The sequence below is a fragment of the Nyctereutes procyonoides genome, unplaced genomic scaffold (assembly GCF_905146905.1).
Source record: "Nyctereutes procyonoides isolate TBG_1078 unplaced genomic scaffold, NYPRO_anot_genome, whole genome shotgun sequence".
NCBI classification, from domain to species: Eukaryota; Metazoa; Chordata; class Mammalia; order Carnivora; family Canidae; genus Nyctereutes; species Nyctereutes procyonoides.
In genome coordinates, this window is record NW_026575043.1 from 48324783 (window position 1) to 48352427 (window position 27645).

Sequence of the window (27645 nt, forward strand, 5' to 3'; positions counted from 1 at the left end):
CTATTGTCTCAATGAGAACACTTACTGTGTGATGTACCATGGGCCCCCAATACTTGGTTTGGAAAAGAAACAGTCACGATATCTCTTTATTTATCCTCTGCCTTATATCCTTCCAAATTGCTCTGAATCCATTTTGAAACAAAACAGTACAACAAGATAAAAAAAGAAAAGGGCAAGAGAAAATAAGTCTGCAAAAGAAAAATATGGAGGTAGGAATGAAATTAATATAAAAGAATGCATGTCCAGAAGGCTATGTGCTTTCTGGAATTGGGTGGATGGGGCGAGAGCCAGCCAGATAACATTTCTTAGCTGCTAAAGGACGCACCTAATTCAGCCACTATTATATTGGATGCCTTGTATATTAATATCTTCCCCACCCCCAGACCCATCCAGAACATCCACACTCTGAAAGAAGGAGAAGGAGACATCAGTGATCTAATGTATACTCAATGAGTCCTTGCCATGTGTCTAGTATTGTGTCTTTAGCCATTTCTCCCCAGGAGATTGGCCTGTTATTTCCTCAAATCCTTTTACTTTGGAGCGTGAGAGAAGGACACATTTATCTCACTGCTCTGTTGGAATTGGGAGGGGGTGGTGGTGGCTATGCATCTTATCCTGGCCATTCAGAAGGAGAAGGATATAAAATAGAGCATGTGTCACTGCTGTTTATCTGTGGGGAAATTAGTCTTTAAATCCTGTATTGCTGCCGGTTGGAATGTGCTGTGTCTAATGGCTGCTGGAAGCCTTCACAGCAGCAAGTCACGACTTAATTTAGTCAGATGAGATCACTGCCTCAGAGCATCTTATGAAAAAAATAAAGAAACAAACCTCCCTAAGTCTAGAAACTAGGGCTCTAGCACTCTTGCAGATGAAGATGCCTTGGAAAATGGGGCTTTTTCAAAGTGACGGCAGGAAAAAAACCTCACAGCTGTTTGTAGCCTATCATGCAGCAACCAAATCCTCTGTCACCTTGCCTCATCCAGTTTTGAGGCTGTGGGTTTTCCTCTCTCCTTCCTTGGATTATATCTCTGGTTTTGGGCTGCATGTGGCTGTTGTCTGAGTGGCTTTGTTCTGAAGACTGTATTTTCCAAGAGAAAGAGGAAATGGCCACAGGGGTGGTACCCAGACTTTGTCTCATTGCTCAGGCCCCACATAAGCAGCAGCCACATTAAATCAGCTGGATCTAAAATGATCTCCTAGGAGGTCTGTGAACTTCATAGCAGGCTGATTTATCAGTAAAAAGAAATAGTCAAATGGGCTATTACTGCTTCATTTTCAGGGGCCACCACCTCCTAACCAGGGAAGGGAGAAATTACTCTGGCCTCTGCCACTGGAGCAAATTAGATGAAGCACAGTTCAGTGGACACTCTTCGTTGAAGAAGCGTAGCCGGGTCCCTTGGGAAACCACTTGTTGGTCTCCATGATGTTTTCTTGCTACCCACTCCCATCAGTTGTGTTTGCATGGAGATTCACTGGCCTTCAAAAGCTAAGAATGAGTCAAGCTGGAGGCCCACAGGAGTCATACTGAAACAAAAAGCCATGCTTTTAAGGTGCTTCAATGCTTTTTGGAGAAAGAATTTTCCACCTGACTTGATATTTAAGACTCCATCCCTTTACCTAAGGAAGAGAATTTGAGTCTACATACTTTAGGCAGATATAAGTTTCACTCCGAATGGGCGCCACAGCGTAGAAGCATAGCATAGGCTCTGTATACACGAGCATGGCCCCACGACACACTCTTCATATCCCTGTCGTCACACTCTTTTACTGATTTGGTTAAATAACTAATGCTGAGTAATCAAAAGTCTAAAACTAGAGACACCAATGAAAGGAGCTCTCCCAGCATAGTGTGACCATGGGATCCCAAGGTCATCCTCTTCAATTTGTTAAAATCATGGGTTAATGCATACTTTCATTTGTTTTACATAAATATCAATCTCTGTATTTAATAAGCAAGCCATTGGTACAATAAGCAAGATCTAAAATTGGGACCTGTGAGGTGACAGTCTTGCTTGGTGCCTGTCTTCACAGGGAAAGGAATGGATGTGTGGAAGCCTGAGTGTTCTAGAACCCTGACCATAGATTCCAGAAGATGGTCAGACGTCTAAACACTGGTTTCCTTTCTCTAGTTATGCAGATACTTCTCTCTCATCAAGACTGCATTATAAGTCTCTTTTCTTTCTTCCTCTTATAACTGGCTTTAAAACTAATGAAGACATGAGTATTCCCCAAAAAGAGTGCTGCTTCAGGTTGCAGCCTGTGCATTCTCCCTGATTGGCACCTAACCCTTAGGTCAGGGGTTCTCAAAGTGGGATTGGTGGATTCCTAGGGGGTTCCCCAAATTCAAATTATTTTCATAATAATGCTAAGATATCATTTGGCATTTTTAATTGTGTGAACATTTGCACTGATGGTGCAAGAGCAATGTTGTTTTAAAAGAAATAAAGAATAAATATTTGGGGAAAAAAGCCCTCCATTTTCCTTTCTTAAGTGGTATAGATAGATAAATATAATCCACATGAACAAAAGCTTGTAAAAGCTCGTAAAGTCCTTTGAAGAGTGTATTTATTCCTGTAGCACCTGACACCTAATTAACACTCAGATATTTCATTGAGAGAATCTAAAGAGTGTCTTATGCATTTTACTATCTTTATACACACTATTATGTGACCTTTTGCTTTTTTGTGCATTTATTTTACAACTTATTTGAAAGAAACATAAAACATATTTCTTGACGTTTTCTTGCGGAGATCAGTTGAGTAATTGTTAAATGCTTATAGATGCTCCAGCCGTCATAACAGGATTAGTTCTACATTTTGTGTGTATAACTCACAGTCAGTAATAAAAGCCATAATGATGGCACTTCATTGCATTTTACTTTCAAAGAGGATTGCCATCTGACTTCAGTGATAATGGCATGTTCCTACTTTGGATAAGTGTTATTCATGCCCCATTAAATCAGTAAATCTCTTGTATTATTGCTGGGCATAAAGCAGATTGATCTTGGGGAAAAATAATGTCTTGATAGATTAGTCCATAAAAAATATGAGCTAATTATGTGGGGAGTTGATTCTCAATAAATTTTTGTTTATGAATCTCTTTTATGCAACTTTAAAAAAAAAAAAAAACCTTTTCCCTAGTGCTTTTCATTCTTTTGTGTGGATTTATATTTCTGGTTGTCACTTTCCTTCTGCCTGACTGAAGGACTTCCTTTACCATTTCTTAGACGGTAAGTGACAAATTCCTTCAGCTTTTTTATACTTGAAAAAGTTTTTTATTTCCCCTTCATTTTTGAAGGATATTTGTGCTGGGTATAGAATTTAAGTTGCCAGATTTTGTTTTTTGTTTTTTTTTTTTTTTAATTCACTTCTTTAAAGATACTACTCTACTGTCTTCTACCTTGCTTCACCTCCGCTCCCCTTTTCTCACCTACTCCCTGGTGAGGAATTGCTCTTCTCTTTGTTTCTCTATATGTAACTTGTCTTTTTTTCTCTGACAGGCTTTAAGCTTTTTCTCTTTATTACTGGTTTGAAGCAGTTTGATAATTATGTGATAGCATAATTAGTGTTTCTTGTGCTTGGGGTTCTTTGAACTTTTTGCATCTGTAGGTTTATGGTTTTCATCACCTTTGGAAAATCTGTGGCCATATTTCTTCAAATATTTTTATTTCTGTCTGACCCCTGCCCTTTTCTAGGGTCTCCAATTACATGTATATTAGGCTGTTCAAAGTTGTCTCATAGCACATTGATACTCCATTCATTTTTTTAAAAAGTCTTTCTTGTGTATTTCATTTTGGTAGTTTCTATTGCTGTATATTCAAGCTCACTCATTTTTTTCCTTCAGTGTCTATCTGCTGTTATAAATTTATAATATTTATGGCAAGATAGGTGTACTAAGGAACATATCACAGCTCTAAAATTTTTGACTTAACTGTCTTATAGACCTGATGGAGACTATTTTTGTTTTTTGTTTTTTTTTTTTAAGAGGACCACTTTTATTTCTACCTCAAATTAGATTCTTCTCTGGGCTTTCATAGCTAAGCTGTGGTGCTATGGTCCCTCAAGTAAAGGTCTGTGAGGGCATCGTTTTCCTTTCCTTTCCCAATGTCTATCAGCAAGTCTTACTACCTGTACTTCCAAAGGAGATCTCACTTCAGTCCACTTCTTTCAGTCTTTTGCCACCATCTTCTCCTCATTGAAGGACAGCAACAACCTCCTCAGTAGTTTCCCTACTCTCTTCAACCTTCATCCTATTTTGATCTGCTCTTCCTCACAACATCCACAAAATGACAGTCGAGTCATTTCACTCTACTTCTTAAAATCTCCATTGGCTTCCAGTTAATGTATTTTGAATAAAACTCAAACTTCATTCTGGCCCTTTAAGATTTTTGATCCCTGCCTGCCTCTCTACCATAATCTTGGGCCACTTTTTCCTTTAGCCAAAAATTATTTGACTACTACCCAGCAAATTATTTGACTACTTTACAATCGTGCGCACACACACACACCTCTTCATTGATTCTAAGGTATTTCAAATCAGGAGGCATCTTATAGTTGGTATATGACTCTTCAGTCATGTGGACATATAAACATGTGGACATGTCATAGTTTAGTCAACAGCACCCTGTTTTCCCTAATGTCACATAAAATGGCAATGTCTTGACAGCATCCTAAATTTGATGAATTATGGTATTTGAAACAGAAGATAGTGACAGTGCCTCACTATCCACAGTACATCCCATTGTTTTCTGTTCCATTCTGTTTATTCCATTTCATGGAATAAACCAAAACAAAACAAAAAACAGAAAAGTAGTCCACTTGTCACGCTTGCTCTTGGGTCACAACTTGAAATTTAAATAGCCACTCAGGCCTTTTTTTGTTTATCAAATGTATCAAAACCTTTCTTGCTTCAAGACTTTTGCCCTCTGCCTTTTCCTGTTCTTTGCATGGCTGGTTCCTTATCATCTTACAGGTGTCAATGTAAGTCACCTCCTCAGAGAAGCCCTCCTTGGTTACCCCATCTAAGTAAGTTCCTTTCTATCCCCTTTATCCTTTTTTCCTGCACCTCGTTTGTTTCTTTCATAGCATTTGTCACTGTTGGTAATCATGCACTCATCAACTTTTTAGCCTCCCTCACTGAATGGTGGTAACTCCCCATATGCCATATTGCGCCACAGTGTATGGTGTATTGCGTGTGTTCAGAAGGTCCTTGAGTGCCAGCTAAACAAATGCTGCTGTTTCAGAGTAATTCTACCTTGGAGAAAGGCTTTCTGCTTATTTCAAGGTCAATGTGAGGTTTCTGAATCTCAGCAGCTTTTGATTAACGACAAAAAAAGTCTCTAGTTTGTCTTGGCTGTTGTCCTGTGTGTGTGTGTGTGTGTGTGTGTGTGTGTGTGTGTGTGTGTATCTGCCTGCATGTGTGTGTCTCTCAGGGAGTAGACTAAGGAGGGGTCAACTGGAAGGAAGAGGCAAAGGTTAAGAAGGGGAGTAAACAAAGTAACGAGAGTAAAAACTTTCTCCTTTAATTTTCTTTTCTTCCAAAGCCCCCTGGGCATTAATACAAATGTTAAGTGTCTGTACATGCATGTGTGGTCTAAGTAGTCAAGTGTTATTAACACAGTATCATGTATTTCTGTAACTTTAATTTCTGATGTTGGACATGACTTAATAGTTCTTTGAAAACCAGATATTTGAGAGGCTTCAGCAGCATTCTTGGCTTTCTAGGTCAATTGCTCTTTTCTTTATTTGACCCATAGCATGTAGAGTTGTATCCTACACTATGAAAAATTTATAATTGACTTCTTACTTTTTAGGCACATAGAGATGAAATCCAGCGCAAATTTGATGCCCTTCGTAACAGCTGTACTGTGAGTATTAAACCTAAAGCTGCTTAAAATAACATGAGACTAAAAACTGAGAGGGAAGAGAGAGCATCTCTTATAATATCAACTGACTGATTTGTTATTATAAACTTTCATCTTGAAGCAGTAATCAGTGGCTAAACTGACGTGGAGTTTCTGAGCCCCAGATAACTCCAGTTTCTTAGGTTCTCATCAGTTTTAAAAATTCTAAACCATTCTTTATGTTTGAGGTAGGATAGTTGGAGTGGGGGAAATAATTCTCACTGCATAGGCTTCAGTAGCTGCAACACAAGTGCCAGGGCAGCTCCCACCCCAATGTAAAGATTCCAAGGCTAGTGCCAACCAGATGCTGTGCAGAGGAAAGTCCAGCAAGTTCTGTGGACCTAGAAATTTTAACTTACTACTGGGAAGAATAAAACTCTGTGGCTCTTTGGGAGATGTCATTTATATGGAGAGAAGTAAATGGTGAGCAGAGAAGCATTATGCATGAGCTATGTAACAGGGTAGGGTCAGCGGAAGCTCATTCTGTTTCCTATTGGAGCAAAGGATTGAAATAGGCTCCTTCAGGAGATAGGATGTTGTCCTTATTTGTGGATCTACCTCCTTTCTTTGGTACTTTCATCACTATATTACCTTCTTGATCTTCAGTGAACTTGTCTCCATTTGTATTATTTGCATCTGTGAATTTCTGGAAACAACCACACTGTACTCCCCACATACATATTTTATTGTCTTATAATGAACTCTTTCTTTACTCTTTACCTACTATAAATGGGACGTTGTCTTAAGAGTGTGTGCCCCCCCCCATTTTAGGTATAAAACACACACTGTAAAATGCATACAGTGCACTAATCTTATGGGTACAGTCCAATGAAATTTTTACACCATATAGATAACGGTGTAGCCACAACATAGTTCAAGATCCAGAACATTTTTTTTTTAGCCTCCAACAGGCTCTCTCATGTCCCCTTATTTTCATCATCCTTTGCCCAAAGTGTGGCGACAGTTCTAATACCAGAAATCAGTTTCGCCTGTTCTTGAACTTCAGACAAATGGAATCACAGAGGATGTGCTTTCTTGAGCTTAGCAGTTTTTTTTTTTTTTTTACTTAAATTGTCCATGGGGTTCATCTGTGTGGTTGAAAACATCAAGAATGTGTTCCTTTTCATTAATTATGGTGTAGCGTTGCCAATGGACATGTAGAACTGGAGTTCATTTATCTATTCTCCTGCTGATGGAATTTGAATTGCTGCCATTAGGAACACAGCTGTCAGGAAGCACTGTTGGACAAGTCCTTTGGTGGCTCTAAGCACCTGTTTCTGAAGAGCATATACCCAACAGTGGAATAGCTAGTAGGTCACGAAATATGTCTCTGTTTGATTCTAGTGGGTACCTGGCAGATAGATTTTGGTATTTTCCATTGCTGATGGCTGCATCAGGGGTAGGCCTGCCTCACAAATATCTCCTTATTTCTTCGTTCTGCCTCTATTCCTTGAGGAGTTGATGCATTCTGTTCCTATATTCTTGTGCCCCTACTTTTTAAGTTTCTTACTGTCTCAGTTTCTTATTTTACGCACGAGTTATTTGATTATATTACATGCATGCTCATAAGTGATCACTGAATAAAACATAGATCATTTTATGATGGTGATTTTTTTATATTACTATTTTTTCCTAAAATAAACTTGGATATGTTTTAAGTGTGTACATCGTTAATCCTTCATCTGGAGTTTTCTCTTTTTTTAGTCTTTTGGCATAACAGGTTTTTTTTTTTTAATTGAAGTATAGTTGACACACAATATTACATTAGTTTTTGGTCTATAGCATAGTGATTCAACAACTCTATATATTATGCGAGGCTCACCACAAGTATAGTTACCATCTGTCACCATACAATGCTATTATAATATCATTGACTATATTCCCTATGCTGTGCTTTTCATCCCTGTGACTTATTCATCTCAGAACTGGAAGTCTGTATCTCCCACTCTCTTTCCTCTACTTTACCCAGCCTTCCACCCCCCTCCCTTCTGGCAACCATCAGGTCTCTATATTTATGGGTCTGCTGTATGTGTGTGTGTGTGTGTGTGTGTGTGTGTGTGTGTGTGTATATATATATTAGATTTTATTTGTTTATTCATGAGAGACAGAGAGAGAAAGGCAGAGACACAGGCAGAGGGAGAAGCAGGATCCATACAGGGAGTCTGACGTGGGACTCGATCCTGGGTCTCCAGGATCAGGCCCTGGACTGAAGGTGACGCTAAACCGCTGAGCCACCTGGGCTGTCCTGTTTTGTTTTTTAGATTCCACATCTAAGTGAAATCATATGGTGCTTGTCTATCTCTATCTGACTTATTTCACTTAGCCTAATATCCTCTAGGTCCATCCATGTTGTCGCAAATGGCACAATCTCCTCCTTTGTACACGGCTGAATAATATTCCATTGAGAATATATGTGTGTGTGTGTGTGTGTGTGTGTGTGTGTGTGTGTGTGTATGCGCGCGCGCGCGCACACACGCGCATGCATGATATATTCTTAAGAACTTTTTAAAAAGGGATCCCTGGGTGGCGCAGCGGTTTAGCGCCTGCCTTTGGCCCAGGGCGCGATCCTGGAGACCCAGGATCGAATCCCACGTCGGGCTCCCGGTGCATGGAGCCTGCTTCTCCCTCTGCCTATGTCTCTGCCTCTCTCTCTCTCTCTGTGACTATCATAAATAAATAAATAATTAAAAAAAAGAACTTTTTAAAAAAACATTTTTTATCGCTTTATTGAAGTACGCTTGGAGTACGGTAACTTCAAGAGTTTTGAAAGTGTACACAGCTGTGAAGCCAGCAAGACAATCAAGTTAAGGAATGAGTGTATCTGTTACTCTCAAATGTTTCCATGTGCCCCTTTGTAATCCTCCCTCCCCCAGATTTTAAAAATTAGAGGATTGTTTTGTTTTTTTAAAATAGATTTTATTTATTTATTTGAGTGAGCAAGAGAGAGCAGAGCATGTGCAGGGGGAGGGCCAGAGGGAGAGGGAGAAGCAGACTACCCTCTGAACAGGGAGCCGAATGTGGGGCTCCATCTCAGGACCCTGGGATCACGACCTGAGCTGACCTGAGCTGAAGCAGACACTTAACTGACTGAGCCACCCAGGCACCCCAAGGAATTGTTTTTTAATAGATATTAAAGTAAAGTAAATTTTATATTCTCTGATCCCTCACATTTGCTTTTTTTCTGGAGCAGTGACTTCTAATCCTAGCTTTTTACTTCTGGTATCTGTGGAGAAGCCTTGGGAACTCTCCCAATGGGACGGGGAACCTGAAAGAGTGACCCCCCCCCCCACACACACATACTTCATCTATAACAGCTGGGTTGCTAGTGTCCAACCATGTGTTCTGGAATCAGACTGGGTTCTGATTCGAAAGTAGCCTCTGTAACCTGTGTTATGTTAAACTCTCAAGCCTCCATCTGTTTACCCGTAAAGTGGCACTGACATTGTATATTCCCCATTCCAGTATATTGTCAATTATAAGATGCATAATTCATTTAATAGCTGCTCTTTGGGGGCTTGGTGAGGGCAGAGAGACAGCTGCTTAGTTCTAATACACATTCACATTTCGGAAACAGTAAAACTTAGGAAACACTAAGTTACAGAATCAGAAATTTGGTGCTAATGCCTACATCATGGGTGTCCTGCAAGAAGTAGATGATACATCCAAGTGATTATACAGGGCCTGGTCCATAGAAAGTGCTAAACAGTATTGGCTACTATTCATAGTATATTGGCTTTATGAGATCATCTTTTGTTTAGAAAATGGTCTGCCCCTTTAAAAAGTTTGAAAATCACTGCTTGTAGCACATTTGGCAGCAATAGATCTCCTTACACTTTTTCAAGTTCAAAGGCTGCTTTAAAGACACTTCAGAAGGGCATGATGGATGCTTCTCTCTTACTGGTGCTGAGATTGTCTCTGCAAGGAAATGTCATCTTTGTTACTGGTGGGAACTCCTGTAATAACTCAGCTGATAGGAGCTCCCAGTTAGCAGCTTTTCAAAAGCTTATGAACAGTAAGATTTTCCAGCTCAGACCATTTCTATATTTTGACGAGATTTAAAAAAAGTATTTGATCCAATCTGGCACTTAAAACTCTACCTAAGTCTGTTTTGGAGGGGAGTTGGTGGGCAAACATATGACACAGTTTTAATTATGAATCAATCTGTCAGCTATAAGATTAAAAATAAATAATATGCAAATAACTACCTTCAAGAAGGAACCAGACATTCCAGTAGGACTTCAGCCTTCAAAACGGAACCAGACATTCCAGTAGGACTTTAGCCCTGTGTCTTTTTAGCCTGATGCTCATTATCTGACTGGTTTCTTCACCCTCAGCATGCTATTGAACATTTACCTAGTAGCATTCTCTCTTCTGGTCTTCTCATTAAGTATGAGAGGTAAACAGTTCTTGTTCAGAACTATGAGGTTTGCTTGAAAGGCAACAGATAACTCCAAATAGAGACCTCTCTCTCGCTCTCTCTCTTTTTCTTCTTGGGCACTGAGTGTAGATCACTTTTTATATCCTTATTTTCTCTTAGAACTGCATCATGATCTCTTATCTGCAAAAACAGCATTATAAGAAGACTATTGGCCCTGTGTCAGGAAGCTGTCTCTCTCCTCTTCTCACTGCTAAGATGGAGTCAGCCTTTCAGTTTCTCTTTTTTAACTTATATCCTCAGGGTTGAAAGGTTAACAGACTTATAGTAAACAGATCATTTGCTCTTGATGTAGAGAGAATACACTCATGGACTCATGGAATCAGACTCATGGAAGACCTAAGAATTCTCCTTGCACATTACCTGGTTCAAAATCACAGATTGCCTATCACAATACTTAAAAAAAAATTTTTTTTTTTTTAAACCTAGGAAACCACTGATTTTCTGCCTACGTCCCAAGTCAGTTCAGTATCTGTAAACTCAATAATGTGTATGTGGATGTGTCTAATACTAACTACCACAACTCCAGCCCCTTAAAATAGAGTCACAAGTTAAATATATGTTATGACTTGGGCAGAAAGAATGTATAAAAGGTCTGAATGAGTTAAAATGCTCTAATGAGTGTTTGGGTGCTTCACACAAACACATAAACCTCCTCTTGACAATTGGGCAAAATAGAGAGGATAAAATATAGAACTAACAATCATAAACTGTAAGTAGAAATCAGAGATGTGAGACCCCTTGAAAATTGGATGAGAATAGGGAAATAGAAGAATGCTTCCCACTCCAGTGGGCCCATCTCAACTGAAGTGAGAGTCATAAACTTGGCACTTCATTGAGCTTTTCAAATATTTCTTCCTTAGCATTTTATCATCTATTTTGAAAGGAGAAGAGTTAGCAGAAATAGGTTAATAATAAATTGCAGTTTTCCCACAAATCGGAGAAAGGGAGTGGGAGCCCAAGGGCTTAGGTACATCTTCAAGTGGTGAGCAAATTACTTTGGCAACATGTATATTCTTATGTGAGCAGATTTTCTGTAGTCTCTTTGCTCTGCAAGAGGCATCATTATAATCTTTAAAATGAAGGATTGTCTTGGTCAATAATTTTTTTTCCTTGTATTTCACAGGCTACATGAGGGTAGAGAAGTATGCAAGAAAATTCAAAACAAAAAAAAATAGAAACAGAGGAAGTAGTAAATATATTATTTACCTCTGTATCACGGATGGTGAGCCCAACCCTGCAAAGTTCAAGATGGCTTTATTTGGGGTTACAGACTCTATTTGAAAGTATAGTTACCAGGCTGGCTTGCCTCTGTTTTTTTGGAGGAGGAGTGGTGCAGAGAAATTGGAAGGAAGCATCATAGTTAAATGGAGGCATTTACAGTCTAGGATGAGAGCCAACTTAAGGAATGGGTTTACTACATAGAAGACGAGACCAGTTGAACTACTGGGCATTGTTTTTTCATTGTTTCTGGTTTTAGGAGATTTAACCATGTCACCAGAAGGGTGATCCAGGGATCCTTTTGAGGCGTAACTGCCCAGTAGAACAACAAATTTGCAGGGTTTTTTCCCCATTTCCCCACTTTTCCCTGATAAAGAAGAGATCTGGCTAAGGACCTAACCAGACTACCTTTATTCTCCATCTTATAGCTGACAGTGCACCCCAAACCAATATGTTTGTTAGGAATTAACAGGGTTTTTGACATTAAAATACAAATTATTAGACCACTTAATACATTAAAAGCTTATCAGCTCAGTTAACAAAACAAAGAGCTCTGGTTTCTGAGCCACACTGAACAAATGTGCTAAATTGATGTTCTTTAATTCTATGTGCCTGGGAAGATTTTTTTAAATTGATAATCAAAGGGGGCTAAAATAAGGAATTAGTCATGGAAACAGTGGCAACATTTCATAAACTAAGTCTACTCTAGGTTTGGAAGTTGGAATCAATTAATAAACCGTAGGCTTCAAGGCATTTCCTTTTAATATACTTCTTTTTGTTACATAAAATTTAATATACTGCCTGTGTGCCTCATTCCAACTATTATTAGAAAATTTCCCTTAAACTTCGAAAGTATTATATACAAAAGCTCTCTGCAAGCGCTGATACTGAACCTCAGCAAAGAGAATAGGGAAGCTAAATGCACTGAAATTGAAGTCATTCTGTCACTGAGCAGGGAAATAAGGGAAATAATGTAGCAAAGCCAGATTAAATCTCTCTCAATAAAATGACAATTTCATATACATGCCCTTTCATTTTTTGAGAGCTAATGGTATAATAAAAACCATTAAAGTGATGCCACAGTACAGTATTTTCAGGGTTATTCTAAGCTTCCTTTAAATTTTTTTCTTTTGTTGCATGAAATTAAATTTATTGCCGAGATGTTAAAATAACTCTTGGTGTCCTTCGCAATCAGTCCTTCTTGATAAGACTTTATTTCGCTTTCTAAGACTATCTCTGCTTCTGATGTCCTGTGGATGGTGCCATGGGCTTAGTAGCTTCATTAGCTGATTGTGACACTGGTCTGTTAGATGCCTTTCCTCGGCTTGCATTTTCCACATCATATAATTGTCCGTTAACTTGATCTCATTTAAAGTGGCCCCTTCCACATGACATCACTTTTGATTGATTTGCTTTTGCCATATCTTCTAGATGGACCCCAAGTTAGAAAAAATCAGAGACTTTTCTTTTTCCATCATAGCATGTGTGTGTTAGTGCTAAGTGGACAGGCATGGGAGCTTGGCTTTGGATGCCAGGGTTGGATAAGCAAAAGTGAGTGGCACATCGATTGCCAGTGTCACGTAGGTTCTAAAATCAATGGCTCTAGAAGCAGTGTCTTATTTCAAAATGACTTGCTTGATATAGAGCGAGGTCCCTTTCCTCTTTTAGGTAATCACAGACCTGGAGGAGCAGCTAAACCAGCTGACTGAGGACAACGCTGAGCTCAACAACCAAAATTTCTACTTGTCCAAACAACTTGACGAGGCTTCCGGTGCCAACGATGAGATAGTACAGCTACGAAGTGAAGTGGACCATCTGCGCCGTGAGATTACGGAGAGGGAGATGCAGCTCACCAGCCAGAAGCAAGTAAGGATAGTAAACAGTGTCAGAGATCCCTGGTACACTTTGATTCCTTTAGATTTTAGAGCAAGTGCCTGGTATACCTCTCCTAAGGGATCCATTAAATGGGCTCTGTTTCATTACCATGTCTATGTTTTGAGGGCTTGGGGGTTTGCAAAAGTAACTTTTCAAAGTGTGTTCTCTTAATTTTGATTTTAAAAAGTGTGAAAGTAAAATAGAATGGTCTGGAAGTCTAATGTGAGCCACTTTTAAGTGTAGTCTCTTCCCCCTGCCTTGCTTTGGGTTCTGCCTTTAAGATGGTGGCAGAAATTGCCCTTTATCCATTTTTGTCTGGTTCCCTGGGTCTGTAGAAGAAGAAGATATACCGTATTTCAGATTGTAGTTAGAAACTTGTGCTTTTCTGACACTGATCCAACAAAAGTAACATCTAGGAAATCCTCATTTGATACAAGGCACAACTCAGTGGTACTGATTTGCAGACGATGGAGGCGCTGAAGACTACTTGCACGATGCTGGAAGAACAGGTCATGGACTTGGAGGCCCTGAATGATGAACTGCTGGAAAAAGAGCGGCAGTGGGAGGCATGGAGGAGTGTCCTTGGTGACGAGAAGTCCCAATTTGAGTGTCGGGTTCGAGAGTTACAGAGAATGCTGGACACTGAGAAGCAGAGCAGGTGGGACTTTCTGTTTGTAGAAAGCCAGTGATAGGTGTCCTCACCAGGGTCACCTGAGCATTATGAACGGAGTGACCAATGGTCCCAGCTTGCCCAGGGCTGAGAGGAATCTCTAGAATACAATACATTTGGTGCTAAGACTGGGAGACTTTTGGGCAAACTAGAATGGGTTGGTCATCCTAGTATACTTCCTACCTCTAGGGGGTGCCGTTCACACTGAAGACATGGTAGATGCAAAGATTGATTATGACAGTTCTACAGCTCTTGTGGGCAAGTGTTTTTTTCTAACAAAATGGGTATATTATGACAGTTTACCAACAGATAGAAATAACTGGTCTTGAAGAATGGGTCCTGTTTTTGAGTGTGCCCAAAGGTACCTTGCATGCCAGAGTTAGCCCATGGCTTCATGTGTGTACAGCTGAGTTATATCCGTCCTTTGTCACCTCACTTATACCACCTTCCTCTGAAACTGACCTTCCTGGGATACTCAGAACTCCTTCAGTGAGATAAACTGTACATAGAAATGTGTCTCATTTAGTTGGACACTGTCAGACTCATTTTGGTATTTCCCACATTTACTTGACCACAGTAGATTCAACCAAATGTGTTGGGTGTTTAATGTGTGCTAAGTCAGTTAAATGAGAAAAGATTGGAGGCAAAAGATGAGAATCCTTAAATTTCAAAAGACACTGGTAGAAATACTCATTTTTTTTGGATATCCTCCCACTCAGGGTATTTGCTGATGTGAGGGGCTGCTGGTTTAAGACCTCCTGTTCTTCTTTCTCCTGAGTCCTCATGGTATATTCTGGTTGCTTTCACACAATCCCCTTCCCTTCTGCCCTTGAGTACAGCTCCTATCTGAGCTGTTTCTAGAATCCCTCAGAGACCAATTTGAGGGTCGGAAGCTAGCTTCAGCATCAAGAAACACACAACTACACATGGAAGGTATAATTATGGGCTGTGCTTAGGAAGACATTTCATGTATACTTTCAGGGACAATTGTGAAAGATCTTGGCTTTTCCTTTCTTACCCACCAACCCCCTATTTTGGTGTTACGTGGGATACCAAGATGAGTAAAATATAATTCTTAATTCTTGTGCTCAAGAGGCAAGTCACATGGAGATGATGAATTATGCATTCGGATATTTACCACCTTAAATAGTGAGTGGGGTGTGCCAGGAGAGGAGTATATTTATGCTTTGGATACAGAGCGAGGAGAGCTTCCTTGTAAAAGGAGAAATTGACCAAGTTTTTATGGAGGGCATGGCCTTTTGAGTTTATCCTTGAAGGCCGAGTAAGATAGGGGGAGGAGAGCAGCAGCCAGTAGAGGAGACTATAAGCCCAGGTATGGAAGTAGCAAAAGACCTAAATGAGGAAGGGCAGCAATTTTTCTATCTTGCTTCTAGTTTTTTCTATTCTCTAACCTTATTTATAGATAAATTCATCAGATTCGGGTTTCAGTTTCCAAATGAGCATCCCCAGCACTTAACTTACTGCATATACTTTAAGGAGAGGAAATGTTTGTTTGATTGGAGCCTCCTGTGGTCCTCTACACCTGTGGTCCTTCAGGGGGACCCATTTCCATTTCCAGTCCCATGGGAGGCAGTGACAGTCTTGCTATATCCTATTCAATCTAGTTGCTTTTGGAAAATTGCCTTTTCCCCTTCAGCCTTTCCAAGTGAGTACTCACAGGAACATTACCTATTAAGAGTATTTTTACCCATGGTCTAAAGTGGGTCAAATCTTTGCTCTGTAAGCAATCAGAAAGCAAGACATAATTTGAAAGTAGGAATCCAGGTTGGGCATCTCTCCACCCTGTAGCCTGTTTGGTTGCTTATGGGAGTTAGAGATGGGCCCACTTACTTTTCCTAGATGGTGATGGTGGGGCTTTTGAAATGGGCCTGTGCTTTTCCTGCAGAGCGAGGGCTGACCAGCGGATCACCGAATCACGCCAGGTGGTAGAGCTGGCGGTGAAGGAGCACAAGGCTGAGATTCTTGCTCTGCAGCAGGCCCTCAAAGAACAGAAGCTGAAAGCTGAGAGCCTCTCTGATAAGGTCAGTGCCCATTCCTTCTGCCTTTTAGGAGAACATCTTTATCTTTTAGAAGGCATGCTCAACCCAAATTCAGGTGCAATCCATGGTCAGCATATTCATGAACATGTATTTACTCAGTCCTTTAAAGCCATAGGATTAGGCTCTGCAATGGGACACCCTTGGTTGGCGATAGTGTGGGAGTTGTGGTAGGGACTGGAGTGTCACCGTCTGTTGGTAAGTTCTTAATATCTGCCTGTCCGGGGCCCTGAGGTCTGGATTTTGGTCTCAGCACACAGCTCTCTGGTTTTCTGGCACCTGATTTCTAGACTTAATTTCTGGATTGGTTGCTAGATTTAATGTCTAGCATTCTTGGGATGTATTCAGTGGCAAGGACTAATGTTCCTTCCATTGCTGCACTCATAAGCAGCTCAGCCTCTCTCCAAGGCCAAGGGCACAAGAGGGTCTGATGGCCACTTGAGTCCTCAATATTTTATTTACATTGGAAATATACATGTCCTGTCCTGTAGCATGCCATGTTATGTTTGCAGAGTGATGTACCCATGTTCTGGAGATTTATCTAAGTCTGGAAAGAGATTTCAAATAGATGCCCCAAGTGTTACAAAAAACAAGAATGAAGATCAAAGAAATTTCATGTATATACCCAGGCTCATACACACACACACACACGGATGCACTTCTTTATGCACACAAAAACACACATATAAAATAAAGCAAGAATCTGAATTTCATATTTTGTATAATTCTTTATTTCATAATTATAAAGGTAATTATATGGGGTCATAGTGGCAGATCTAGAAGCTATAGAAAAGGAAAAGATGACTGGCAATTTATCTCTGTTCTAGTAGTGAATTTGTGATATTTTCTTTGCATGATATGTTTGCGCATACACACACAGATTTTTATAAATTTATTATTATATTTTAGACTCTTATTTACTTGAGAGAGAACAAGAGCAAGAGAGATCACAGAGGGAGAGGGAGAAAGCAAAGTCCCTGCTGAGAAGGGAGCCTGATCCCAGGACCCTGAGATCAAACCTGAGCTGAAGGCAGATGCTTAGCCAACTGAGCCACCCAGGCACCCCACATTTTTATAAATTTAGATTCTTACTATGTAAACAGCTTTCTGTCTTTAAAAAAAAACTACATAGAACTAAGGGCTTTTCCTCAGTTACTGAATGTTTTTTGAACATATAGTTCTAAAAAAAAACCCAAACAACACAGAGGGACCTATTTTAATCATTCTACTTGTGTTGGAACTTTGAGCTTCTTTCAGTTTTTTGCCGTGGTGTTATAAATAACACTGTGATAAATAGAAATCTTTATGGATATCCATGATTATTTTCTTATAGAAATAAAATCATTGGATTTTTAAAAAAGATTTTATTTATTCAAGATAGACACAGAGAGAGAGAGAGAGAGAGAGAGGCAGAGACACTGGCAGAGGGAGAAGCAGGTTCCACGCAGGAAGCCTGATGTGGGACTTAACCCCAGGTCCCCAGGATCAAATCCTGGACGTGAAGGCGGTGCCAAACCGCTGGGCCATCGGGGCTGCCCAAAATTACTGGATTTAAGGCTAGAGTTTGCCACTCTGGAACACTCTGGAATTCTTTGATACTGGCTTACTATTTCTTTTCTTTTTACTCATGAGGAAACTAAATATATTATATAGAAGTAAATGAATCCTTTTGTGTTTAACTTGAATATTTTTTTTTATTTGATTGTTCTTATTCTGTAGCAAAGTTATGCTCATCCTTTAAGACTCCAGACATTGGGGCATCTGGGTGGCTCAGCTGGTTAAAGCATCCAACTCTTGATCTTAGCTCGGGTCTTGATCTCCTAGTGGTGAGTTTAAGCCCCATTGTGGGCTCCACGCTGGGGTGGAGCTTACTAAAAAAAAAAAATAAAACAAAAACCTCTGGACTCCAGACATTGACATAATCTTTTCTTCACAACTGGTAAATTCAGGAAGAATTTCTCTTCTCCTATCCCCTTATCAAAAATATTATGTGACAAAGCAATCATTGTTTGTGTATATGTGTAGTTATGGGCTATTCTCTGCGTTTGTGACTTTATGTAAGATTCTTAAGAGAGTTTGTCCATTCTTTCATCCCAAGAGCTCCAATATATTACTGTGTAAATAGTAAGCATTCAGCATTTGATTATTTAATTAAATTTGGCCAAAGTGATCATCCTTGTCATAGAACTTGTCATAACTTTGTATGTGACCCATGCCTTAGAAATAATCATATTCCTATGTCTTACCTGTGACATGGTCCTTTGTGATATACTTTTAGAAAATATTTATTTATTTATTGAAAGATTTTATTTATTCGAGAGAGCGAGCACGCCGTGTAAGAATGAGTACAAGTTGGGGAGGAGCAGAGGGAGAGGGAGAAGCAGACTCCTTGCTGAATGTGGGGCCCTATCCCAGGACCCGAGCCAAAGGCAGATGCTCCACTGACTGAGCCAACCCAAGCGCCCCTAGAAAACAGTATTTATTTGTTTTGTTTTTTTGAAAAACAAAATTATATTCTGATCTTCAGACCTTGATTTTTTTAATGTGAAGGTTTGTGGATATTTTCATAAGTCATTAGCATCTAACATTCCTAAATATGATGTCATGGCCAATTTTTCCAAATGCCCAGCTCAATGACCTGGAGAAGAAACATGCCATGCTTGAAATGAATGCCCGAAGTTTACAGCAGAAACTGGAGACTGAACGAGAGCTCAAACAGAGGCTTCTGGAAGAGGTGAGTGTAAGATATCTAAGAAATAGAGCCAGGGGGGATTCTGAAGGTGAAAATTTGTTGTGTTTGGGTGGTTAGATCCAGATTAGACATTCAAATTTCAAAGTTTGAATTTCCGAGGAACAGTAAGGTGGTCACTTATTACTTTTTTGAAGGTATTTAACATGTCCAAAGAATGTGTCGCGAAGCCCAGAGGGTCTTTGTCACTTGTATCCTCTCACAAGATGCTTAAAAGAATGTTGAGCACAGATGAATATGTGCCAAATGGAAGTTTATTAAATATACGGATGACTGAATATTGCATTAAATTATTCTTTTAGAGTTAATATCTAAAGTACATTAAGTTTTCTGGCTGATAGTATATCTACACAAATTAACTTCATGCACAGGGCAGGGACTTGATCAGATTTATGCTGAGGACTAAACTTCATGAAGACTTTGACCATTCATTTAATTCAATTACAAAAACTTTGCCCTGCCTTTGAGATGTAGAATGAACAGCTCAAATTGATCTCCGAACCCATCCCTCATATTATTTCCTGGCCCTTTTAACAGAATTCTGAAAATCTCTCTTTAAGTTGATGACTATTTCCCGCTCCCAACCAACTCCCTCCCTACATGGTGAATCACTAATGATTCTGCTTTGTTCATTAGAATTGACCAACTAGGACAAATATACTTTATAGAGGTATTTAATGAGAAACAAATCTCAAGAGTGTTCTATTTAACCATGGGGAGCCTGATAGTTCAGTTAACCGGATAACTGGTTCTGGTTAGTTGAGGTTTTATTATATGATCCCTTCCAAAGAGCTCTGCTGATAGAAAGAATAGTGCTAAGTTATTGACTTTGAAAAGTGTGATGAAAATTTTGCAGGTGAGTATGAAATATTTTACAGAATGATACTTTGAAAAAAATGACTGGGAGTTCTGGAGATGGATGGTGATGATGGTTGCCTAACAATGTGATGGTCTTTACTGCTAGTGAACTGTACACTGAAAAATGGTTAAAAAGGTAAACTTTATGTATGTTGTATCACAGTAAAGATTTTAAAAATAAAATTAATTGTATCTACATGGGAAGTTCACGAAAGGCAGCATTAAGAACACTGTAATAAAAATTTTTTAAATCTACTTGGTGGTCAAGTAGAGAATGATGATCTTTTATCTGGAATGAATAGGCAATGTCCCCACTTTAGGCACATGTTGGAAACAGAACAGAAATAATCAATGATCTTGCCTGTCCTATTTTCCTTCTGAGGAAAGAGAGTTGGTTCTGACAGCTCAATACTTTGGTCCAAGGTTACATGGTGAGTCAGTGACAAGGCTTGGAATAGCACGCTGGGATCCTGATTCAGTCCCCTCTTTCTCACTTCTAAACGACATAAGAACATTTCTAGCTTCTCAGTCTGCACCTCACAGATAGATTTTTGAGCACAGACATCTGGCTGACACTGAGTTTGAGGCAGATTTTGCTGACAGCTGAAACCATTATGAAACAGAGAATGATACTTATTGTCCAGAATGTGGTTAGGATCCTTGGTTGTGGTGTACACTTTATAAGCATGTGACCAAGACTTAACCTGAGTGTTCTCTTTTTTTAAAATGATTTTTGATGTAAACATCTGATTAATCATCATCACAGTGAAAATGTAAAACATTTTTATCATCTAAAAAAGTTCCCTTCTAGCTGATACCTTCTGACCCTGGCCCCAGGTACCCACCGATCTGCTCTTTGTCACTACTGATAACTTTCTTTTCTAGAATTTCCTAGAAGTGGAGTCATACTATATATACTCTTGTATCTGGATTCTTTATTTTTTAAAAAAATTTTTAAAAAGATTTAGAGAGTGTGCGAATGGGGGGAGGGGTAGGAGGAGAGAGAGAAGGAGAGAGAGAATCTCAAGCAGACTGAGTCGAGCATGGAGCCCAATGTTTAACCAACTGAGCCACCCAGGCACCCATGGATTCTTTGGTTAAGTATGCTTTTGTGAACTATCCATGCTGGTGAATGTACTAGCAGCTCATTCCTTTTTATTGCTAAGCAGTAATTTGTTGTATGGATATTCCATAATTTATCTATTCACCTGTTGATGAACCTTTAAATAGTTTCTAGTTTTTAGTTATTATAAACAATTCTGCTCTGAAAACTTGTGTGTAAATCTTTGTGTGGATAATATTTTCATTCCTTCAGGAGAATTGCTGGGTCACGTGTATGTTTGTAACAAAATGCTACACCCAACAAAATGGTTGAGTGTAGCAAAATGGCTCCATTTTGCTATGCCCAACAGCAGTTTCAACCCCACAATGCTTTGTTTGTATTGGTTGCCCTTTCTAGTGTGTGTATTACAGTATCACATTGTGACTTTAATTTGCATTTCTTTAATAATGAAGGATAAACATCTTTTCATGTGTTTGTCATTCATTTATCTTCTTTTGGGAAGTGTAAGTTCAAATCTTTTGGGTAGTTACTTCTGAGTAAAGTTTTTAAAGATTTCTTCATAATAACATTTTGCCAGATGTATGTATGGTGAATCTTTCACCCAGTCTGTAGTTTGCCTTGTCTTTTAAAACAGTATTTTTTCAAAGAGCAAATGTTTTTAATTTTTATGAAGTCAAATTTATCAGTTTTAAAAAATGGTTTGTATTTTCTGTGTCCTATTTAAGAAATCTATGCTTATCCTAAAGTTGAAGATATTTTCTTCTCTTTGCATTCCTAGAAGTTTTATAGTTTGAGCTTTTATATGTAGGCCTAAGATGTATTTTGAATTACTTTTTATGTATGGTATGAGAGTAGAGGTTCACTATATTTCAGAGCTATCCTGTTACTCCAGTGCCATGTTGAAAAGACTATTTTTTCATTAGATTTTCTTGACACCTTTGTCACAAAGCCATGTGCATGTCTATGCTTATTTCATTACCAGATCATCTGATTATAACACATCTTGAAGTCAAGATATATTATAGTGTGTATGTTTTATCACAAGTGTACTCTTTAATCACCATCCCCTATTTCTCCCATCCTCCCATTCACCTCCTCTCTGGTAACCGTCAATTTGTTCTCCATAGAGAAGTCTATGGAGACTTCTATATGTCTATTTCTTGGTTTTTCTTTCTTTATTTTTTTGTATTTGCTCATTTGTTTTCTTTCTGAAATTAACTCAAGTGTCCTTTTCATTAGGTATAGAGACTTGTAAATGGGGCCAGAATCACAGTCTCAGAGTTGGGAAGTTTTTTATGTCATGGAGCCCAAATTCCCAGCCTTTGTTCCATTGATCCATGCCCCAGGCAGACTTTGCTAATGGATATTTCTCCGAAATCTTTCCTCTTGGTCCTGAAATGGCTTCAGAAGCTTTTTTGACATGGCACTTGACAGCCATCATCAGTCCATTGGAGGTGATGCCAAAGATGAAAGTCCATTTGCGAATTCTGGTCAAATTAACCTGCTGCCTAAGGCCTAACATTCCCCACCAGTGGGCCTGGTTGAACCTCAGCCTGAGTGCACAGTGCCTTTGGACATCCCAACCCATTTTTTCCAGCAACTTTAATTCTCAGAAAGTCCTGTCTCATTTTGAATTAAAGCCTGTAACTTCCAACTGTTGGTTCTGTTTCATTGAAACACTTGAAAATAGAGCAGTCTGATATTTACAACCAAACTAGGGGATTAATAATGATTAATAATCAAATTACTTGATTAATAATTTTAAAACTAATGTTTAATTAGCAAGTGCCAGGTGCCCTTTTGAATATTTTCCATGAATTGGCCCATACATTTCTTGCAACAGTTCTATGAGATAACTACTTTTATTATCTCTTGGACAGTCAGCTAGATACCTAAGTAGCTCTCCCATTCTATATCACCTTCTCTTTCCTAAGAAAAACATTTCAAGTCCCTCCAAATTTGAAATGTTCTTTTCTGGTAGATTTATCTTTCCAAAGAGAGTTTCTAGAAGTCCACATGGTCTGAACAACATGGAGTAGAGTGGGATATCACCAGCTCTATTATGACTGTAAGTCTCTGCCAATTACCCTGGGCTCTTTGGGTAGTTTTATCACACCACTGACACTCACTGACCTGTTACATCACCACCAACCCTTCCATAGGTTTTTAAAATAAATGTCTTTATATTCTGTGTTTATCAGTCAGTGTGTATGTGTGTGTGTATAAGTTTTTATTTATTTGAGAGAGAGAGAGCATGAGCAGGACAGGGGAGAAGCAGTCTCTCCACTGATCAGAGAGCCCCACATGGGTCTTGATCCCAGGACTCCAAGATCATGACCTGAGCTGAAGGCAGATGCTTAACACTGAGTCACCCAGGCACTCCTAGCAGTTGGTGTTTTTAAAAATACTGTCCTTTCGAACTTTCTCTGGTTGGTTTTGGTCCATCCTTTCAGCCACCAGGGTTGTTTGGTGCTCTGGTTCTGTGATCCAGCTCCTTCCTGCCAGTCTCCTGTCACCCATGTAAGACTGTTGGACAGCTCAAAGCACAGAGGTAATGCTCTCCTTCCAGTCTAACACTGACCTGTGAATAGCCCCCATTTGCGTCTCTCTGGGAAGCAGGTAAATGGCTTTGAAAAATATTCCACTGAGCAACCTGCCACTCTTATTTCATTATAGTAAACAAGCAGCCTGTTTCTTGGAAAGCTAACGGACAGTTGATGCATTTCTTCTAGAGAAATATTTTGGGCTCGACTGTCACCAAACCAATTCTTGTCCCAGCTCCTGTTTCTCTGCTTCCTGCCTAGTAATTAATGTTGTCCTAAAATAGTGGGAAGAAACTAAAGAGGGTAATTTGTGGAAATCACTTGCGCTGTAGGGGGCTGATCACTCCCTTTAAGACATAATCTTAGCTGTTTTCTCTGCCGCCCTCCCACCCCCATATTTTAGGGGTTTCTGTGTTTTTTTTTTTTTTAAGATTTTATTTATTTATTCCTGAGAGACACACAGAGACAGAGGCAGAAGCAGGCTCCCTGTGGAGGGCCTGATGCTGGACTTGATCCCAGGACCCTGGGACTACCACCTAAGCCCAAGGCAGATGATCAACCACTGAGACCCCCAGGTGCTCCAGATTTCTGTGGTTTGATTCAGAAATTCCAGGTTGGCATACAGGCCAGATGATCTCTGGTTGCTGGTGGCTGACAGTATCTCTTGCTTTATAGAGGACTGATGGGAGACTGGTGGAGGAGGTGAGCAGGGGAGGACAGGTGGGGAACAGAAAGGAAAGCCTGAACTAGATGGCGGGAAGGAAAGAGAGAGAGAGAGAAAGAAAAAGAGAGAATGAATGAATGAATATATCTGGTAGGTTGGGGCATGGTGCTCAGTATGTTACCCAGTTGGGGAGGGATTATCCCCACTTTCAGATGAAGACACTGAGGCTTTTAGAGACCAAGATGAGCTGCCCGTGTGGTCCTATGACTGCTGAGTGTTAGAACCAGCATTTATCCTAGAGTCTGCAGCATTGCAAAGCCCAGGTTCATCTCATCATACCATGATGCCTCAAGGAATCCACTTCCCCTCAAGAGGAAGGGCCATGGAGGAATGGAGATGGAAAGAGAAACAAAACATAGGTGGAGGGAAGCGAGATGGGATGTAGAGGGTCAGCAAATTCTGGAGTTGGCAGTGGCACTCGGCCTTTTGGGGCTGAGAGCACAGAGATTTGCCATTGCCTCTTGGGAAATGCCCGTGGTGTTTACTGCTCTTTAGGAGCTGTGTCCTTGAGTCTGCAGAGAGTCTAGGCCAACAGGGGAGGGAGTATTAGGGCCACCGCTCGGGTGGTTAGATTGTCACCCAGGGGTCAGACATCAGGCAGTGTCTCATCAGAATAGCTGCTCTTTGCTGCTTTTTTTTGGAAACAGAAGCATTTTAGGAAAGAGAGCCATAAAGAGAGAGCATCTTTATAGCTTGCCTTATTTTCTGGTTGACTTCCATTGTAAAAATTGGAGAGAGATTTCCAGCACAAAACTATTTCTTTAAAACCCTAAAGTGATCCCCCTGCCCCCAGGTTTTACTGACTCATGTGCAGAGTCTGGGCCCTTCCTCCTCCTCCCTCCCCATACTGCAACAGTATCTCCTGTGACTGTGGCTATCTGTGTACTGGTTGGGAGTCCCTTGCCCTGACAAGGCACTCCTTATGTTAGAGATGACATGATTCCCCTTTGTGCATCCACACTGCTGAACAGGTGATGTCTCACAATAGCAAAGCAAAGCTAAGGACAAATTGGAGCTTAGTTGTCATGGCAGTAAGTCACAGCATCTTCGATGTCCAGTCAGATGGGCCAAATGTCCTTAACTGTAACTGACTGGAAAGCCAGACACGCCAGCCTTCCTCTCACAGTGGGGATCCTGTAACCTGCTGGCCATCAGAGAGACTTCTGGGCAAATTCTTTTTCACCGTGCCATGCATCCATTTGGGACAGAAGACAATCAGTAATTCTGGAACGAGATGATTTCAGAAGCCAAGATTTGATACCATGCCAGAAGTTAGTTTGGTAACAAGAACAGTGGGGGAATTAGTTGTATTGTCCATGGTATCGAGACTTTGTCTGGCCTTTCTCCCCACTAGCAAGCCAAATTACAGCAGCAGATGGACCTGCAGAAGAATCACATCTTCCGTTTGACTCAAGGGCTGCAAGAAGCTCTGGACCGGGCTGATCTGCTGAAGACAGAAAGGAGCGATCTAGAATACCAGCTAGAAAACATTCAGGTGAGAACCAGCAAAGGGAATTTACTTAAAAATTGTCTGTGGAGGCGAAGCATGATGGCTAAAAGCCACCTGGTGAAATGGCCACTATCTTTATATTGTATACTATTGTGTATTTCTCCCAATATTTCATTATGAAAATTTCTAAACCTTCAGGGAGGTTGAAAATACCTATAATGACTAGCTCAGAGATTCTAATATGAATCCCTGGCTATTTTTACTTTTCCATATACTTACCATCTCTGTTTGTTTGTTAGTGGTTTTTTTGGGGGGCTGTAAGGATAGGACCTAGTAAGTAAATAGTGGCTCAGTGGAGTTTGTGTTGAATTTTCATATGCTAGTATCCTCACGACATTTTTTTTATTTTCATAAAGTACCAAATTTAAAAGCATCCTTCCTTCTTTGGCTGAGCTTATTTTTTTCTTATGGATTTTTAGGTTCTCTACTCTCATGAAAAGGTGAAAATGGAAGGTACTATTTCTCAACAAACCAAACTCATTGACTTTCTGCAAGCCAAAATGGACCAGCCCGCTAAGAAGAAAAAGGTGAGTCCTAGTGTTTGAAAAGCAGGGAGTTTTTGCTCAGGGGTCATGATTCATTAAATACTGTTGTGATAGATAATTATAGAAACATCAAAGAAAACAAATACAGGTTTTCTTGTTTTATATTGGGTGGAAAATAGGTCTTGAGATAGAATAGTCCTTACTTAGAAAGGATGTCATTATCAAGTCTGTAACTCATGACTTTGTGTTCATGGCCTTTAAAATTGTAGTGCCTGTCTCTGATAAGAAAGTGACTTTTTTTCCTTTTTCATTTTCTAAGCAGCTGGGGTGAGGGTGATAGCACAGAGAAAGGTTTACACGGAGGTCATTATACAAGACTCCAGAGGGATTAGCAGGTCACAGGTACAGTGCTGGAGAGAGATTATAGGTCATGTGTGTGGGATTCACAACAGAGAGGTGTTCTCAGTTCTGTAGAAGGATTCTTAGGGCACATGTACAGGATTTTAGAAAAGACTCAAAATTACCTGGCCCAGTCCTTTTGATTGGCAAAGGCCTAGAAAGAGACCAGCAACCAGGGAGTTGAGGTGACTGACTCACCAAAAGTGCCTGACCAGATAGTTCTGCCCTCCATTGAGTGCTGCTCCATCCCTTTAAAATCATGGTAGACCAATTAAAAACTATGACCAAAAAGGAACCATGGGTAGGGTCCTATGTAGATGCACTTGGGAAGACTTTTTACTACCTCGCAAACATGCTTCCCTAAACCACTGAAGCCCTTCTTAATAGGTTTGGCCAAGTGTTCTCAGTTGGAAAAGGTCTCTAAGGAGCTTGCAGTTGCCTTCTAAAGGCATTCCTGCCCCGGGGGAACAGGGCAGCCCTCCTGTGACTTGGAGTACCCGAGAGAGGGCTGGAGTGGGCCATGTTCCCTGCGCTGTCTTGACCATTAGGGGTGAGAGCAGTCTCCTGTGGTGGCTGCAGGGGAGGGATGTTCTGGTACACCATGTGATTGTTTGTATTTATGATATTGAATCTTTATTTATGATTTTGAATCTTTTTTATCTTAGCAGCGAATTATTATCTGATTATGTCATGTGATTTAGTTAGGGTGTTTCCATTTATTTTTGGATTTTTTTCCCCCCTGGTCACATTTTTCCCTGTTTATCTTTTGCCCTTCATGTGCAGTCCATGTTTCCATTTGCTTGCCTTTTTTTTTTTTTTTTTTGAGTAAGCCCCTTGTTTTGATATCATTTCTGTATTCAGGTATTTGGTCTTTTTTTTTTTTTTTTTTTTTTTTTTTTTTTTTTTTTAACATTCACCTCTGTGTCTTGTAACTAAGTGTCATGAGACAAACGCAAAGCAAGAGTGATTTCTGAACCATCCCTCCTGACTCCATCCTCCACTTCCATTTTTTGAGGGTAAAGACTCAGGAAATGGCTCTCCTTCTTGGGAAGTGCTAAAGGAAGAGGTGGTGGCAGTTCAAGCATCTTGAACCCTCTTGTTGAAAGTTTCTGAAACCCAATTTTTTTCCAGCCGGCTGGGATGGGCTGTGGCTC

General features: G+C 40.0%; 1 protein-coding gene across 1 annotated transcript in view; it reads left to right on the forward strand.

The window, feature by feature from the left end:
• CIT (citron rho-interacting serine/threonine kinase) overlaps positions 1-27645 on the forward strand; it is a 164051-nt gene that overhangs the window by 110089 nt on the left and 26317 nt on the right. Inside the window, 7 exon segments of the mRNA XM_055322904.1 lie at positions 5813-5866; positions 13227-13424; positions 13898-14091; positions 16010-16145; positions 18790-18894; positions 25452-25592; positions 26027-26134. Of these exon segments, the coding sequence (XP_055178879.1) occupies positions 5813-5866; positions 13227-13424; positions 13898-14091; positions 16010-16145; positions 18790-18894; positions 25452-25592; positions 26027-26134 (936 nt within the window).